General features: G+C 39.9%; 1 protein-coding gene across 4 annotated transcripts; it reads left to right on the plus strand.

Moving 5' to 3' along the window:
- The first annotated feature begins 906 nt into the window (after positions 1-906).
- On the plus strand, positions 907-7,963 carry MED7 (mediator complex subunit 7). 4 transcript variants are annotated; one of them, XM_044230591.1, is made up of 2 exons: positions 907-961; positions 6,624-7,963. In XM_044230591.1, the coding sequence occupies exon 2, from the start codon at positions 6,641-6,643 to the stop codon at positions 7,340-7,342; it is 702 nt and encodes a 233-aa protein (XP_044086526.1). In that variant the 5' UTR covers positions 907-961; positions 6,624-6,640; the 3' UTR covers positions 7,343-7,963. The 4 variants fall into 4 exon arrangements, with proteins under 4 accessions (XP_044086526.1, XP_044086547.1, XP_044086534.1 ...); XM_044230612.1 differs by lacking the exon at positions 907-961 and adding an exon at positions 1,029-1,050; XM_044230599.1 differs by lacking the exon at positions 907-961 and adding an exon at positions 1,059-1,656.
- Positions 7,964-15,876: the final 7,913 nt, after the last annotated feature.

The following is a 15,876-nucleotide window of genomic DNA, read 5'->3' on the forward strand; positions in this document are numbered from 1 at the left end:
AAAATCAAGAGTCAGATGCTTAGCTGACTGAGCCACCCAGGAACCCCTGATTTTCATGATTTTTAAATAGTTACTAATTTAATTTTAAATGAAATAATGTTTCTGTGTTTATGGGGGGGGGATGAAGAGCCCTATTTCAGAGACGCATGTTGAAATAATGTTTAGTTCTAACGGGCAGATACTCATTGAAGGTGGATGAGTACAGTTCTCTCTACTTTTGTATGTACTTGGAACCCCATAATTTTGTAAAAAATGAAATTCAAATAATCTTAAAGAGGTAAAGTTGAAAACCTTTATCAGAATAACAACCTTATTTTTTATGTCCAATATGCTCTTGTAAGATTCCCAGGAATTTATAAGTTTGTGACTTATGAAAATTACCTGTGAAAAAAATAATTTTTATATTTGTTAATCTGTTACCTGGAAATATAATTAGACATGTTTCAATTTCTAAATGAAATTAAATATGAATATATAGTGAAGAAATGAAAACTGAGAACGTTACTGATTCCCAGTCATGTTCACAAATATTTCCAGATTAAAAATTAATGTAATTTTATTTTTGACAGTGGGATCAGAGCGGCTATAATTAAAAATGATGTTTATCTGTATTTTCTAAGTTGCATTTAAGGCATTTGGATGCGCTGTTTAATTCTAGGCGTTAAAAAACAAGAAAAATAAGGAGTGAAGCTTACCAACTGCTAATTTTACTGATACAAAATACTAACACATACGCCCCCATCTCCAATCCCGCAGGCAACAAAACCGCCCAAGTCGCGGTAGAAAAGCACAGGCGCAATAGCAAGCGATTAGTTGGAGGCGGGCCTAGAGCCTCGGCTAAAAGACAGCTCTTTAAGCCAATCAAAAGACAGCATCAGGGGCTTCTTCCTGTAAGAGGCGGCCGGAAGTCGGATTTCGGTTGCGGAGGCGAAGGCGGCTCCAGTGTAAACCCGGAGCCGAGGTGAGTGGGCGGCGACGACTTTGGGCTTCGTTCCGCGTGCATCTCTCCTCCCGGACCCCGCGCCTTCCTCAGGGCGGGCTGGGAATGGGGTAGGCCTGGTGCGGGGCGTATGCTCTCCGACTTTCCTCTCCCGCGTCCCTCCGAGGTCGCCGCCTCGCTGCTGCTCGTGGGGAGCCGGGTGGAAGGTGGCTTCGGCGCGGCAGGCTCGGGGCTTTCTCTGTGTGCGGAGGCCGAGCCAGACCGCGGGTTGGGAGACCCGAGTTCTGGTCCTGCGCGCCGCTGGTTTGCTAAGCTGTGGGGAGTTGGCGAGTCCTTTAGCCTCCGGCCTTTGTCAACTGCCCGTGAGCATCCCCGCCCTCCCTCCTCAGGCGGTGATCCTGAAATCGGCTGAGTTAGTGGGGCGCGGAGGAGGCCGGCCGACCCCAAGCCTCCTGGTCACTTCATGTGGAGAGTTTTTAAAAAGCCGCTTTCCAGCGACCGCATTCGCCGTAAATGAAACCAGTCACATGTCTGGGGGCGGGATCCTGGAACACCGTCCTTTTTTGGTTAAGCGTCTAGCTTAAAACATGCCCTATGGAAGGTTGACTCTGGAGTCGGATAACCCACTGTAACGCTTGGCGCTGGCTTTACAAAAGACCTTGCCTCTGAAAAGCTCATTCGAGAGAAGCGATGCAGGTACACGCATAACTTCTGTGGTATGTCAAGTTCCTGTACTTCGCTGACTTAGAGCTTGTACTGAGTAACGAAAAGGACAGGGATAAGAATTCTTGCTGTGCTTTTTACTAGCCTTTTTTTTTTTTCTTTTAAAGATTTTTTTTTTCTTTTAAAGATTTTATTTATTTGACAGAGATGACAGGCAGGCAGAGAGGCTGACAGAGAGAGAGAGGAGGAAGCAGGCTCCCCGCTGAGCAGAGAGCCCAGTGCGGGGCTCGATCCCAGGACCCCGGGATCATGACCTGAGCCGAAGGCAGAGGCTTTAACCCACTGAGCCACCCAGGTGCCTCTTTACTAGCCTTTTGATCTGGTGCCAAACCCTTGCCCTCGTTGAGACTCGGGATCCTCCTCTGTAAATGAAGTTGACGGTAGTACTTAATTTATAGACTTTGTAGGAAGACAGAGGATTTAAAACGTACCTGCGACGGAGTTGGCCCTTGGAAAATGGCAGCTTGAAGAGAGGAATGCCCGTGGTGTTGGGAAGCACGAAACAGGACCCCCCCAACTGAAAGATGCCTGAGGGAGGTGAAACTTGGGCTCTCTAAAATTGTTTTTGAAATAACCAGATCGGCGCTAATTGCATGATTTTGGTAGTAAGGGAACGTTCTTATTTGAGGGAGACCACTAAGGCAAGTGAGGGGAAATGTTAACATTTTGAGAGCTGGGTGAAGAATATGGAATGTTCTTTATACTTTTCATTCAACTTTCTGTAACTCTGAATTTATGTTAAAAAGTTGTTTATCACTGATTGCAGTTATCCTGTGTTGTAAACAGGACACAGTGTTTTTAACCCTGCCCCCATGAAGTTTTACCAGTTTTTTTCCTTAAGGGCTGCATTGTGTTATATAGAAATACTTTATGCAGTCATATTGTTGAAGTCATGGATTATTTCCGACTTCTTCTCTTTTCAAGCATCGCTGCATTAAACACCCCTAATGCACATTTTTATGTGCTTCTGATGTAGGAAAGAGGTTAGGATCTGAAGTTGTGGCTGCTGCTGCCTGCTGACCCAGGATTACGTGGAGCAAGTGGGTTTATACCTTGGGATTGGGAGAAATAAAGGGAAGTTCCAAAAGGACTTTCATATGTTAAAGACGCACTGGACGCAGCTGGAGGAGTGTTATAATCTGCCTCTCTCAAGTATTTGTGGATGGGCTGCAGGTTATAAGATTTAATTTTCTCTGCATTCCTCCTTTGTTCCCCACATCACTTTCTCTCATTTTCTTCTTTGGGAATGTCATCCCAGTTTTAGAATCAGGCTCTTAGCTGTTCTGGCCCTGTAGGGAAACCAGTTGGGGTGCAAAGACCCCACTCACCTCAGTTCTCTCAGAAACCATCATTGCAACCACCCCACAACACTCTTGGGTACTGGGCAGGTAAAACCCAAGACATTATGGGAGAATTCTCACACACAACTGACAAGAAAGGAAACATATATTTGGAATTTAATTTGGCAGTATCAAAAGTTTAAATGGTAATATTCCTCGAGCCAGCAATTCTACTTCTAGAAATTTTCCTATAAAAAATATTGGTAAGAGCGATGTGGGAAACAGAAAAAAAGTCCTTGCTACCTACAGCTTGCTGACTAGGCCTTGAAACAGGCAGAGTGACATTCCTCTAGGAACTCAGCTGCCTTAATGTTAATACTTTGCTAAGGGCAGCCGGTAACCTTAGCCCAACCCCCAGGATCCTGTGAGTCTACTTTAACATATAAAAATTCTGTTGGAAACCTCCTATGTTTCTACTCCCCAGTTATATGTTAGCAGTCATCCCCCAAGTATATGACCCACTGATGTACATCTGAAGGGTCTCTTGACTGAGTTTTTACTAACCAGTAATAAATGACCTTTCCTAACAATAGCTAGCCTCCTCAGGGTCCTGGAAGCCTTGTTTCCTGGAGGCTTACCCTATCCCTAACTCCCTCCCAACTTGAAAGTATTTAATGGACCACTCCTCAGGACTCCAGTCCAGCTCTTTCTGTCCATGGGTTCTGTCCCCAACCTTTTGCACCAAAGACGTCTCAAGAATTCTTTCTTGGCCCTTGGCTCTGGACACCATCAAATCTGATCAAAAACATTCCAAAAGAACCACATCAAAAGGATAGTGTGACCTCTGCTGGAATCCAGTGCCTGTCACATGGAATGTGTTATAATATTTGTTGAATGATGGAATATTTGAAATCTTGATAGTCTGTTAGATGAAAAGCATCGTTTTTAGAAATTTGCTTTTAGAAATGTATTAGTCTGAATATTTTCCTGCCTTTATTCAGCATACGCATTTTCCTTGTCCTCTTTTGTTTGTTTTTCTAGGTTTTAAAAAATAGAGGTAAAAAACAAAAACAAAACTCATCCACGGGGTCTTTATTGAGGATCTTCTAGGTGTTGAGATGCTAGAGGTGGAGTTGTGTACAAGACAGGCAGTTCCTGAAGTCCTGGTGCTTTCCTTCCGGTGGGGATGGAGTCAGAAAATGTTTTTAAAAAATCAAAATAAAATTTCTAGTATTTGCTCTTGGTTAGCTTGCAAGCATTTTCCTTTCCCAGAAGAATGGGATTGTGTTTTAATTTTGCTTGTGATACATTTTCCTATATGTAATTTTTAGACTTATTTTTGGTAATTAGATCTGTTTGTCTTTTGTATTAGCCTCAAAACTTGGTAGTTATTTTTTGTCTGTTTTCCTTGATAGGTTGTAAGCAACACTAGGATGGTGGGAGTGTTTTTTGTTTATCCTTGAAAGATAGTATAGTGTAGTGTTTGAGATCTTTAGGCCCTAGATCCTTTATTCCTTAATCTATGACTTTATGCAAGTGGTTCAACCTTTCTGAGCCTCAATTGTCTCATCTCCAAAGTGGAAAGAGCAGTTTTTCTCACAGCCCTGAGAAAAGTAAACTGTCTGGCACATAGTATGTACACAGATACTAATCTGTTGTCAAAGTCATCATCCCTGGATACTCATTGTCCTGTATTAGAAGACAAACAATAAACAGTCAAAAGAGGGAATACACATTAAGTATGTTTGTACCTGTTTCCAAATTCCACTGATTTGGACCCCTCCTGAAATGAGTGAAGTTACTCAACAAATATTTATGAAGATTCTGTGTGCAAGGTTGTAGACATAGAACTATGATAAGAGTTCTTTCCCCATGGAACTTACAGTCTGGTCGGGGAGAGAAATCAAATACTGCTTCAGAGGATAAAAGAAGAAAGGTAGGATCTGTTTTTGATTACTATTCCACTAAGTTATTTCTTTAGAGGTGACATTTTAAGCTACTGCCTGAAGCAGAGTAAAAAGCATATGGAAAGACCTCAGGCCAGAAGAAGTTGGTATAGTTATAAAATAGTGTAGAAATACTACATTAAAGACAGTACTGCTAGGATACAATGAAAGAGAAGGAATGATGGTTGAAAACAATTATGCTGGCTATTATGTGGAGGAACAGTAATGGAAGCAAAAAGATCCCTGGGGAAACGATTATATTCCTGGAGAAGAAATGGTGGCTTGGTCAGAATTGATGAACTTGAGATAGTGAAGGTGTGGAATCAACAGGACTTGATAGATTCGTGATGGTAGGGAGGAGAGGAGGTAATTCTTTTCCGGGGGAGGCGCGGTCTGAATGCTTTATGAGCCATCCAGAAGGAGTTCAGGCAGTCTGGATTGGAGGTAGAAACAGGGTTTCTCCACTTTGGCACAATTATTTTGTTGACATTTAGTGCTGGATAATTGTTGGGAGCGGTCATAGGCATTGTTAGTGTTTAGCAGCAACCCTAGCCTCTATCCATTAGATGCGGGTAGCACTCCATCGCCCAGTTGTGACAAGTAAAAATATCTCCAGACCTTGCCATTTATCTCCTGGTGGTCAAAATTGTTGTTTGTTGAGAACCACTGGTAGAAGTGGTGTTTTATAAAAGCCATGGAATTGACTGATACCACCCAAGGGAAAATAAAAAGCAGAGCTCTAAAATTATTGGCTCACAGACCACAAAGATTGTTGTAGATAAGTTCTTTTTGAACCTACAGCACTTGACGATTTCTGGAATTAATTACCAGTATTTAAAAACTGAGAAATTCTGGGATGCCTGAGTGGCTTAGTTGGTTAAGCGGCTGCCTTCCGCTCGGGTCGTGATCCCAGCGTCCTGGGATCGAGTCCCACATCGGGCTCCTTCCTCAGCAGGAAGCCTGCTTCTCCCTCTGCCTCTGCCTGCCACTCTGTCTGCCTGTCTGCCTGTCTGCCTGTGCTCACTCTCTCTGACTGGAAAAAAAAAAAAAAAAAAGTAAAAACTGAGAGATCTACATAAAATACGGGTTTTTGCTGCCTTTTAAGAAATCAAGAAACTGAGAAACAATGAGTCTTCTTTCTCACATGAATGCTAATGGCTGGAGACTTTGAGATTTGGCTTGCATGTGCTTAATTCATATGAATTCCTGCCCCAGAGTGCTTCAGTGTTCTCCCCTTGGCACTTGAGTTTGTGATTCCCTAATTTAGAGTGAGGACAGGGCCTCAGAGCAACCCTCTGAGACAGGTCAGCATTAAAATTTGGGTAGCGGAATGGTGGTAGAGAAGATTGAGAGGGAGTGGCCAGTGAAGTAGGAAGAGAACCTAACTGGAGGCTCACAGAAGCCAAGGCAAAAGGGAAGTGTGTTGATAAAGAAATGACATAACTGGTGAGGGATATGGGATCCAGATTTTATTTATAGATAAAAATACATTACTTAAATTTTTTTGTGTGTCAATGAAAGTCTTAAGCAGAGAAGGAGAAGTCGGATGTTTAGCAATATAATGCTAATTAGAAAAAGATGGCAGCCTTTCCATGTTTTAGAAACTAAGATCATTTTGTCCTGGGCCCCAAACTTGCCAGGGTGGGGGGGGGGGAGGAAAATACTGTCTGTAGTCACCCAAGGTGACAGGATTGTATTGTAGCTGTACTCTAAATCTTTGTTTTATTTCCACAGGTTCTTGATCTTCCACTATGGGTGAGCCGCAACAAGTGAGTGCTCTTCCACCACCTCCAATGCAGTACATCAAGGAATATACAGATGAAAATATTCAGGAAGGCCTAGCTCCCAAGCCTCCACCTCCAATAAAAGACAGTTATATGATGTTTGGCAATCAGTTCCAATGTGATGATCTTATCATCCGCCCTTTAGAAAGCCAGGGCATTGAACGGCTTCATCCTATGCAATTTGATCATAAGAAGGAACTGAGAAAACTCAATATGTCTATTCTTATTAATTTCTTAGATCTCTTAGATATCTTGATAAGGAGCCCTGGGAGTATAAAACGAGAAGAGAAACTAGAAGATCTTAAGCTGCTTTTTGTACATGTGCATCATCTCATAAATGAATACCGACCCCACCAAGCAAGAGAGACATTGAGAGTCATGATGGAGGTGCAGAAACGTCAACGCCTTGAAACAGCTGAGCGGTTTCAGAAGCATCTGGAGCGAGTCATTGAGATGATTCAGAATTGCCTGGCTTCTTTGCCTGATGATCTGCCTCATTCAGAAGCAGGGATGAGAGTAAAAACTGAACCAATGGATGCTGATGATAGCAACAATTGTACTGGACAGAATGAACAGCAAAGAGAAAATTCAGGTCATAGGAGAGACCAGATTATAGAGAAGGATGCTGCCCTGTGTGTCCTAATTGATGAAATGAATGAAAGACCATGAAGGATATTTCTTTTCTTTTCTTTTCTTTTTTTTTTTTTTGCTTTTCTCCTTTTCTTTTCAGTAAATGTCATATATTCGTTATTTTGCTTTTGGAGAGTCTTAAAAGAGATATAACTAGAAGTCATGTGAACGGCTTGACTCCTACTTCATCATTTAGGAGGCATTACTGTCTGTAAGTGGCAAGCATAGGCAAATGATTATATATGTATACATTAAGAGTAATCACCTTAAAAAGGAAGGTTCTGCGATTGTGTGAAACGTTCTTGGATTTGGAGTTGCAGAAAACATTGAAGATCTCAGTAATAGCAAGCTTTCATCTTTGAAAACTAGATTTGTCGGTTGCTTTAAGAATGATAGATAAATAAAGGATATCAAGCTGTATAAATGTGAAATTATAAAATCTTCAGATTTACTTTTCTTAAAAACTTACTTGATCTCTAAAAATGTGGTATAACATGTTAAAAGAGAGGAACCCATAGAGTTATAAAACAGCAATTTTATTTTTCCTCTTGACTGCTTCTGTAAATAGACTATCTCAGCTTCTTGTTCCTACCCTGGGTAGGTCTATTAACTTTTTTCCAGTTACTCAGATAATAAATCTTTTGATTACTTTTTGTTACATTCATTTTGGTAAAATGTCTATGTAATTAGCTGTGCATTTCCTTCGAAGCTATACTCGGACTCGCGAAGGCTGGAAGCCTGCAATGGGAAGGGAACTGGTAACGGACCGTTGGATTGTGTACTGGAGATGCTTGTTCCCCTGAGATGTGGCTGCCAGGGTCTGTGTTTTTTCACTCCTCTTGGGTCTACATTTAGCAATGGAACTAAGTTCTTAGCAATGAAATATGGGTCCATCACTGAGAAAGATAGTATCTTTTCCAGATACCTACTTTTCTTACCCAGTTCTTGGTATACCACCCTTCAGGGATTTGTTCTGTTGAGGTTTCTAGTCTTAGAGCTGGCAAAGTTCAGTTTAATGTGGCCACAGGCCTATTCTGTATGTGAAACATTCCTGCATCCTTTTCTTAAATCTCGGGAGTGTAGACTCTTGCCAAGTAGATGCCTCTCTATTGGGCAGCTAGTTGGCCAATTTTTTATTTTCCTGTATATGTTTAATACAGATTTTGGGACACTAGGGACACAGTCCAGGCTCTCGAGATTAAATTGAAGGGGGAGAGGAGCCCCCATATGCTTATGGGGGAGCAGCTGGATGTTGCACAACACTTGAACAACTTTCCAAAGAAGTCTCTTTCCTATGGCCTTAACCATTTTATAACTTTGAGGGTGTTGGGCTAGGAGGTACTAAACCAATTTTTGGCTGCTTTACAATTCTGGAAAAAACAGGTAACGTTATAAGAGTCACAACATAGTTTGTATAAGAGTGTGTATATGTAGGGAGGATTAGGGGTCAAAATTCCACAAGGAATCTTAAATTCTGACTTTTGGAGGATATAATCTTGGAGGTCCTGGGTGGCACTTGCCCAAAACTAAGTGAGAGTTCTAATGTGAACTGTAATTAGAATGAGATTTGGGAACACTAGTGGTCTGATAGTTGTTAAAAGTTTCAAAGTTAGTTTTTTGATCTTGTGAGGGTCAAATACATCTCTGCCTACCTAGTTACAGTGAGTATTCCTGATAGACTGATTCCTCAAAGTGAAATCTCTCGAATAGCCTGGCATCTCTTAAAATTACTGATTCTCAGACTACAGAGATTTTGATATCATTGTTATGGAGTGGGGCTTTGGCACTGGTTTTAAGAAATCTCTAGATGGCCTGACTGTGCAGTGTGTTAAAGAAATAGTATAGGCGCGCCTGGGTGGCTAAGTGGGTTTAAGCCTCTGCCTTCGGCTTGGGTCATGATCCCAGGGTCCTGGGATTGAGCCCCGAATTGGGCTCTCTGCTCAGCAGAGAGCCTGCTTCCCCTCCTTCTCTCTCTGCCTACCTCTCTGCCTGCTTGTGATCTTTGTCAAATAAATAAAAATCTTAAAAAAAAATATTAGTACACTCTGCTCAACCTAGTTGAAGGAAAAAGACCAATTTTTAAAAAAAAATAACCATGTTGCATGATTGAAGGATAAATTGAACAAACTATGAAGAGAACTGGGAGGATTTCCAGGGCAACTGAGATTCAAACTCAATTCAGATCTCTTCACTGTTTCTCCTGTTTTCTTTCCGTTAGCTCCATTCTCTTTACAAACCAGCCTTATCGTGAATGGATGGAGAACATGGCTGCTAGCAGTTCTCGTGTTAAGTCTTTGTGCACCACTGTCGGAAAAAAGGAAGACTAATTATTAACCAGGCCAGAGGGGGAATTAGGGGTGGTATTTCTGATTCCAGCTGGGCCTATCAGTTGGGGCCTGAATCCTCTAAGAATTTGGTAGTCACCCAAATGTCCATGTATGGGAGAAGGTAGTTCATTCTCAGGAAAGGAGGTGCTGAGTTGGTCATGTTGTAGATATCCACTAGAAATTGAGCGCACACAAATTTTTGATAAAAATAAGCAGATTGTGCATATTTATATTCCCAAACTCCCCACCATCACTATTCACTTATTTATTGTATTCATTTAGTGAAAAGTGCGGTCTTCCACCTGACACTGGTCTAGTTACCAGGGAAATGGAGAGTGTGGAGGAAAATGGAAGAAAGATAAACAAGAAAACAAGTGAATTGGTTTTTGAAGGTCTAAGTTTGTGTTTTAACTATCCAGCCATTACAACACTCAGAAGAATCTTGATTCTAATTTTACTACTATTGCCTGTTTAAAATTCCTTGTCCATATTATCTTTTTTCAAGTTATGTTTACATGTACACATTTGTTAAGGGCTTTAGAAGGGAGCTTCATCTGTGCTGGGCTGTATTTCAAAGAAAAGTCCTGTGCTAGGTTCTGAGGTCACTGGAGATAGCAAGTACAAGTGTCTTGTGAGGAAATAAAAGCATGATTTGGGTGAGAAAGGCTATTAATGGCTGCAACATAGGGAAGAGTTTGGAGCTAGAGAAGCAGATGGAGGGCAGATTATAAGCATTAGAAGGTCAAGGGAAGACGTTTGCTTTATCCTAAATAAGATGGGAAATCAATGGCAAATACACAGAGAGCTTTGCTAGTGCTGTTGTAATTACTTTATATACATAAATTCGTTTTTTTCCTCACAGCTTCCCAATGAAATCAGTATGACTTTTTACATCTATATGACACATAAGGAAGCAGAGGTTCAGAGATGTTACGTAATTTACCCAAGGTCACCAAGCTAGTGAGAGGCAGAGCTGGGATTGAAACCTAGTTTCAAAGCCTAAGCACTCAACTTCTATACTTGAGCACATTTGTACTTCATCATATAATTAATAAGTCATAATGGAGCCTAGACTGGGATCCCATATTTTGACCTTAAAGTCCATGCTCAAGACACTACACAATACTGGGCTAAGGGAGGAACAGATTTGTAAACGAAAATGATGAGCTTCCTTTGAACATGTTAGGGCATTTATGTCAGACTCTGCAGGTATCTTGAGATACCTGCCGTTCCTCAAAAACTCTTGGTAGGTGTTCTTCCACGTTATGAAACAGGATCGGTTTTGTGGCTTTCCCAGGTGGTATATCCAAATTAGAATCTAGGTCAGGAGTTGGCAAATTTTTCTGTAAAGAGCAGGTTAGTAAATATTTTAGGCATTGAGGACCATATTAAGGTCTCTGTCTCAAGTACTGAACTATATTCTATGGTACAGATGCAACCCAAGAATATCTAAGCAAATGAGTGTGGCAGTGTCTATGTTCCAACACCACTTTATAGACAGAAACTTGATCTAAATAATTTTCATGTTGGGAAATATTCTTTTGATTTTTCCCAACCACTTAAATAGTCGGTTGTGGACTGTACAAAAACAGGCAGCTGACTGGCTCAGAGGCTGTGATCTAGGTGGTTGGATTCAAAACCCTGGAGTGTGCTCACAAAACCAGTAATAACCACAGAAATAAAAATTATAGGATTGTTTTAAGGCCTAAAAGAGGTTATGGTTATAAAGCACTTGCTCAATTTCTGGTGTTTAGTATAAGCTATCAAAGGTGAATTGTATCTTTCCTGATAAGTCCTTTGTCTTCATTTGGCATTTAGATTCAAGAGATTTAGGAACTGTTTTCATATTGCGGTGTGATCACTCTAACAGTAAGTGGCACTCTTCCCTCAAGTTTAGAAGCTGCAGGCATGAAGTAGGCTGGAGAAACTTAGGTGCTGCTTATGATACTGGCTTGTTCTATTCAACAAGTGAGACTTGTTGCCTGTGCCTCTGGCCTACAAAATCTTTTCTCATGGAGTGAACAGGGTATGACTTTTTCAAAATACTTAATATTATGTTGTGGATACAAGTCTTTTGATCAGAGCCTTTCTCTCCTGGACAAGACCTGGGGAAGGCCTTAAACTATTGGTTAGTACTGAGAATGATGGTAAATACTTCTCTCATTTGCTTAACACACAAGACAAGGTTTGTGAAGCTGCTGGTTCCCTGCCCCCACTCTGATTTGGAGTAAGGGAAGATATTCAAAGGATGGGAGTCAGATGGTGTGATATGATTGGGCTGACCAGGAATGCATTGTATCAACTACAAGGAAAGATGTCTTTTGGGTCTTTACTGATTTTCCCCATTCATTCATTCATTCATTCATGCATTCAACAAACATGAAGATCTGCTATGGATGCCAACCAGCCGTTAGCCATTCAAAATGAAAATACTGACATGGAAATACATTCTAGATATATCAAAGCAAACTTTGTAGGCTGGGTTCATACTTGTGTCTATGTATATTCAAACTGGAAAAAAAAATGATTTCATGGATGAAGAAATTGAGACCAAGAATGTAACTTGCTATACACCAAGGACACTTCAGCTAGCAAATGGCAGAATTAAAACTCAGGTTTTTGTTTTTTTTTTTAATTACAGATTTTTATTTATTTATTTGACAGAGAGAGATCACAAGTAGGCAGAGAGGCAGGCAGAGAGAGAGAGAGAGGAGGAAGCAGGCTCCCTGCTGAGCAGAGAGCCCGATGCGGGACTTGATCCCAGGGCCCTGAGATCATGACCTGAGCCAAAGGCAGCGGCTTAACCCACTGAGCCACCCAGGAGCCACAAAACTCAGGTTTTTAAGAAAAGAAAGGAGAAGAGAGAAAGAGCAAGGCATGGTAGAATTGGGGCTCCACTGTTTATTGGCTGTTTAGACAATTGAAACTCAATTTCCTTAACTATGGTAATTCTCATAACCATTTCAAAGGGTAGGTACTGTTGATTTTGAAAATGAAAGAGTAGATATTCTCTTTCTGAAAGTCATTTGTTCCCAGGCAACATACTCAGGTCTCAGGCTTGCTAATCATCTGTGCAGAAATACTTGATCTGGAAGGGCCGAGGGGTTACCTGGGATTCTTACCTGGATAGGCTACTTAGAAAGTGATTAAAAAAAAGGGGCGGGGGGAAGGGAAGGCATAAATAATAGCAGAAATGAAAATGGGACATTCCTATAGATTTTTTAGATAGTATGAAATAAGAAAATGATATGGAAAACTTTATAACAATAAATGTGAAAAATTAGATGGACAAATTCTTATAAAATTATTAATATTGGTTTAAGAATAGAAAACTTTTAATAGTTTTCTAATGATTTTTTTTTAAACATATCAGTAGTCAAAATCTTCTCACAAAGAAAACTTTAAGTTCAAATAGCTTTGCTGGCAAGTTCTAGCAAACATTGCCTGAAAAAAGAAAAAGAAAAAGATAAATTTATTTTATGTAGACTCTTTCAGAGAATAGATAAAGAGGGCACATTCTTTTTTTTTTTTATGAAGCTAGCATAAATAAAATACTAGTATATTCAACCCAGGAATATGTAAAAATAAAAGGTAATGTTTTATGACCAAACCGTTTATTTTAGGAATGCAGAATAGAAAATTAGTGTATTAAGGAGGGCACGTATTGCACGGAGCACTGGGTGTTACGTGCAAACAATGAATCATTGAACACTATATCAAAAACTAATGGTGTACTATATGGTGACATAACATAAAAAATTTTAAAAAATTAGTATAAATACTGTTATGCTGAAAATAAATAAATAAATAAATAAATAAAATATTTTAAAGACAAAAAAAAGTATAGTGACAACAATAGTAGACTGAAAGAAAAATCACTTGATCATCTCAACAGATGAATAAAAGGCATTTATAAAATTTAGTATCCAGTCATGAAAAAAGAAAAAAATTCTTAGATATTTAGGAACAGAAGAGAACTTCTTCTAGGTTTTTTTTTTTTTTTAAATTTTATTTATTTATTTATTTGACACAGAGAGAGATCACAAGTAGTCAGAGAGGCAGGCAGAGAGAGACAGGTGAAGCAGGCTCTCTGCTGAGGAGAGAGCCCAATTCGGGGCTCCATCCCAGGACCCTGAGACCATGACCTGAGCCGAAGGCAGAGTCTTAACCCACTGAGCCACCCAGGTGCCCCGAGAACTTTCTTAATGTAATAAACAATAGCTCCATAAAACCGACAACATAATACATACTCAAGGTGGAAGCTGAAAACTTTTCTTTAAGAGCTGGAATGAAACAGGATGCCTGCTATCAAGATTTCTGTGAAAAAGGAACTAGATTTTTCCTCTAGCATGGTAAGGGGGAAAAAATGTAGGATTGAAAACAAAGAAACTAAACTGTCATTATTCGCAGGAAATATGACTGTCTACATGGAAAACTCAATATAATCTACAGATAATTTATTAAGAGAGTTTACTGGTTGGAGGGGAAAAAAAATCGCCATTCAAAAGTAGAGTACATTCCAGGGGTGTCTGGGTGGTTCAGTGGGTTAAAGCCTCTGCCTTCAGCTCAGGTCATGATCCCAGGGTCTGGGGATCTACCTCACATCAGGCTCTCTGCTCAGTAGGGAGCCTGCTTTCCCTGCTCTCTCTCTGCCTGCTTCTCTGCCTACTTGTGATCTCTGTCTATCAAATCAATCAATCAATCTTAAAAAAAAAAAGGGTACATTTCAGAATACCAAAACAAACAATATAAAAACTTAAAAATAAGATACATATAAAAAGCATCAATAATATGGAGTATCCAGGAAAAAGTCAAGGCATAATTTGAAGGTCTCTATGGGGAAAATTTAAACATTTTATTAAGGGATATTAAAGAAAATCTAGATATAAGAGGTTAAAACATGTTTATGGATCAGAACACTCAGTATTGTAAAGAGGTCAAATCTACTCCACAAAGTGGGAGAAAATACTGTATTTACAGCATATTAAATCAGCAGAGGACTAGTATCCAAAATATGTAAATTTCTCATAATTTATATGAAAACATCAATTTATGATAAAAAATTGGGTAGAAACAGAAAAATGGGTAAAATAAGCATTTGTCCCCTTAGTGCTCCCCAGTTCCAAATTGTTCATAAATAAAAGAAAAAGTGTTTATTAACCTTGCTAGTAAAGAGGAAAATGCAAATTAAAGACACAGGGAGATGCTACCCTATCCTTTACCAGTTTGGGGGGGAAAAAAAAAAAACCTGGTAATACTAAATGTTGATGAGGACGTGGAGTAGGAGAAATTCTTACACACTGCTGGTAGATGTCTTGGGAAACAGGCATTATCTAATATGTTTCAAAATGTATATCCCCTCTCAGTAATTTCACTCTCAGAAGTGTACCCCAGAGAAGGTTCTATACCTGCGCAGCAGCGTTGGTGTGCAAGAATGGCCAGGGGGTCATTGTTCATGATAACTGAAACAGAAGGTGAAGTGTTTATCTATAATATAATGAACAAATAATTTAAGGCATATCTGTTCCGAGAAAAAATATTCAATATTGAAAACAAACAATCTACAGGAATACACAACAGCATCAATGAACCTTACAAAGGTACTGTTGAGTGAAAGAAACAAAACACAAAAGCTTACAGATGATATGTCATTCATACGATGTTCAAAAACAAAACTATACCTATAATTTTGGAACGCATACACATGGAAAACCATAAAAAGGATGAAGGATTATTGCAAAATTTAGAATAGTGATAATTTGTAGGAGAGGACGAAGGTTTTGTGATCAAGAAGGGACCTATGGGCTTGGAGTGCATGTCAGCAGAACTTCAGGAGACTGGCAATATTTTACTTTTTTGGGGGGGTGGTTCCTGGTTACCTGAGTGCTTACTTTATAAATACTCATACCCTGTAAATGTGTATGTGCAATGTTTTGTGCATCTCTTATGTTTCCCACCAGACATCAGTTTAACCTTAAGCCTTATTGTGACATCATCGTGCACCCATCATCTTCGAAAAAAATTCAAAAGTCTGGCGGGACTGTTAACTGGCAAAGTCGTGGCGCATCCTAAGTGTTCTCTCTCGCTGGCTGTGAGAATGTCAGCTGGCATAAGTGCTTTGGGAAATGGCCCCACCACATTTGTGTAAAGTGGATGCCTATGAAGAAAGAAAAATGAAACTGTAGGTTAGGGGACGAAGGGGGAAAATAAGAAAAGAAAAGAGAAAAGAAAAGAAAAGAAAAGAGA

The sequence above is a fragment of the Neovison vison genome, chromosome 1 (genome assembly GCF_020171115.1).
Source record: "Neovison vison isolate M4711 chromosome 1, ASM_NN_V1, whole genome shotgun sequence".
In the NCBI taxonomy this organism is placed as follows: domain Eukaryota; kingdom Metazoa; phylum Chordata; class Mammalia; order Carnivora; family Mustelidae; genus Neogale; species Neogale vison.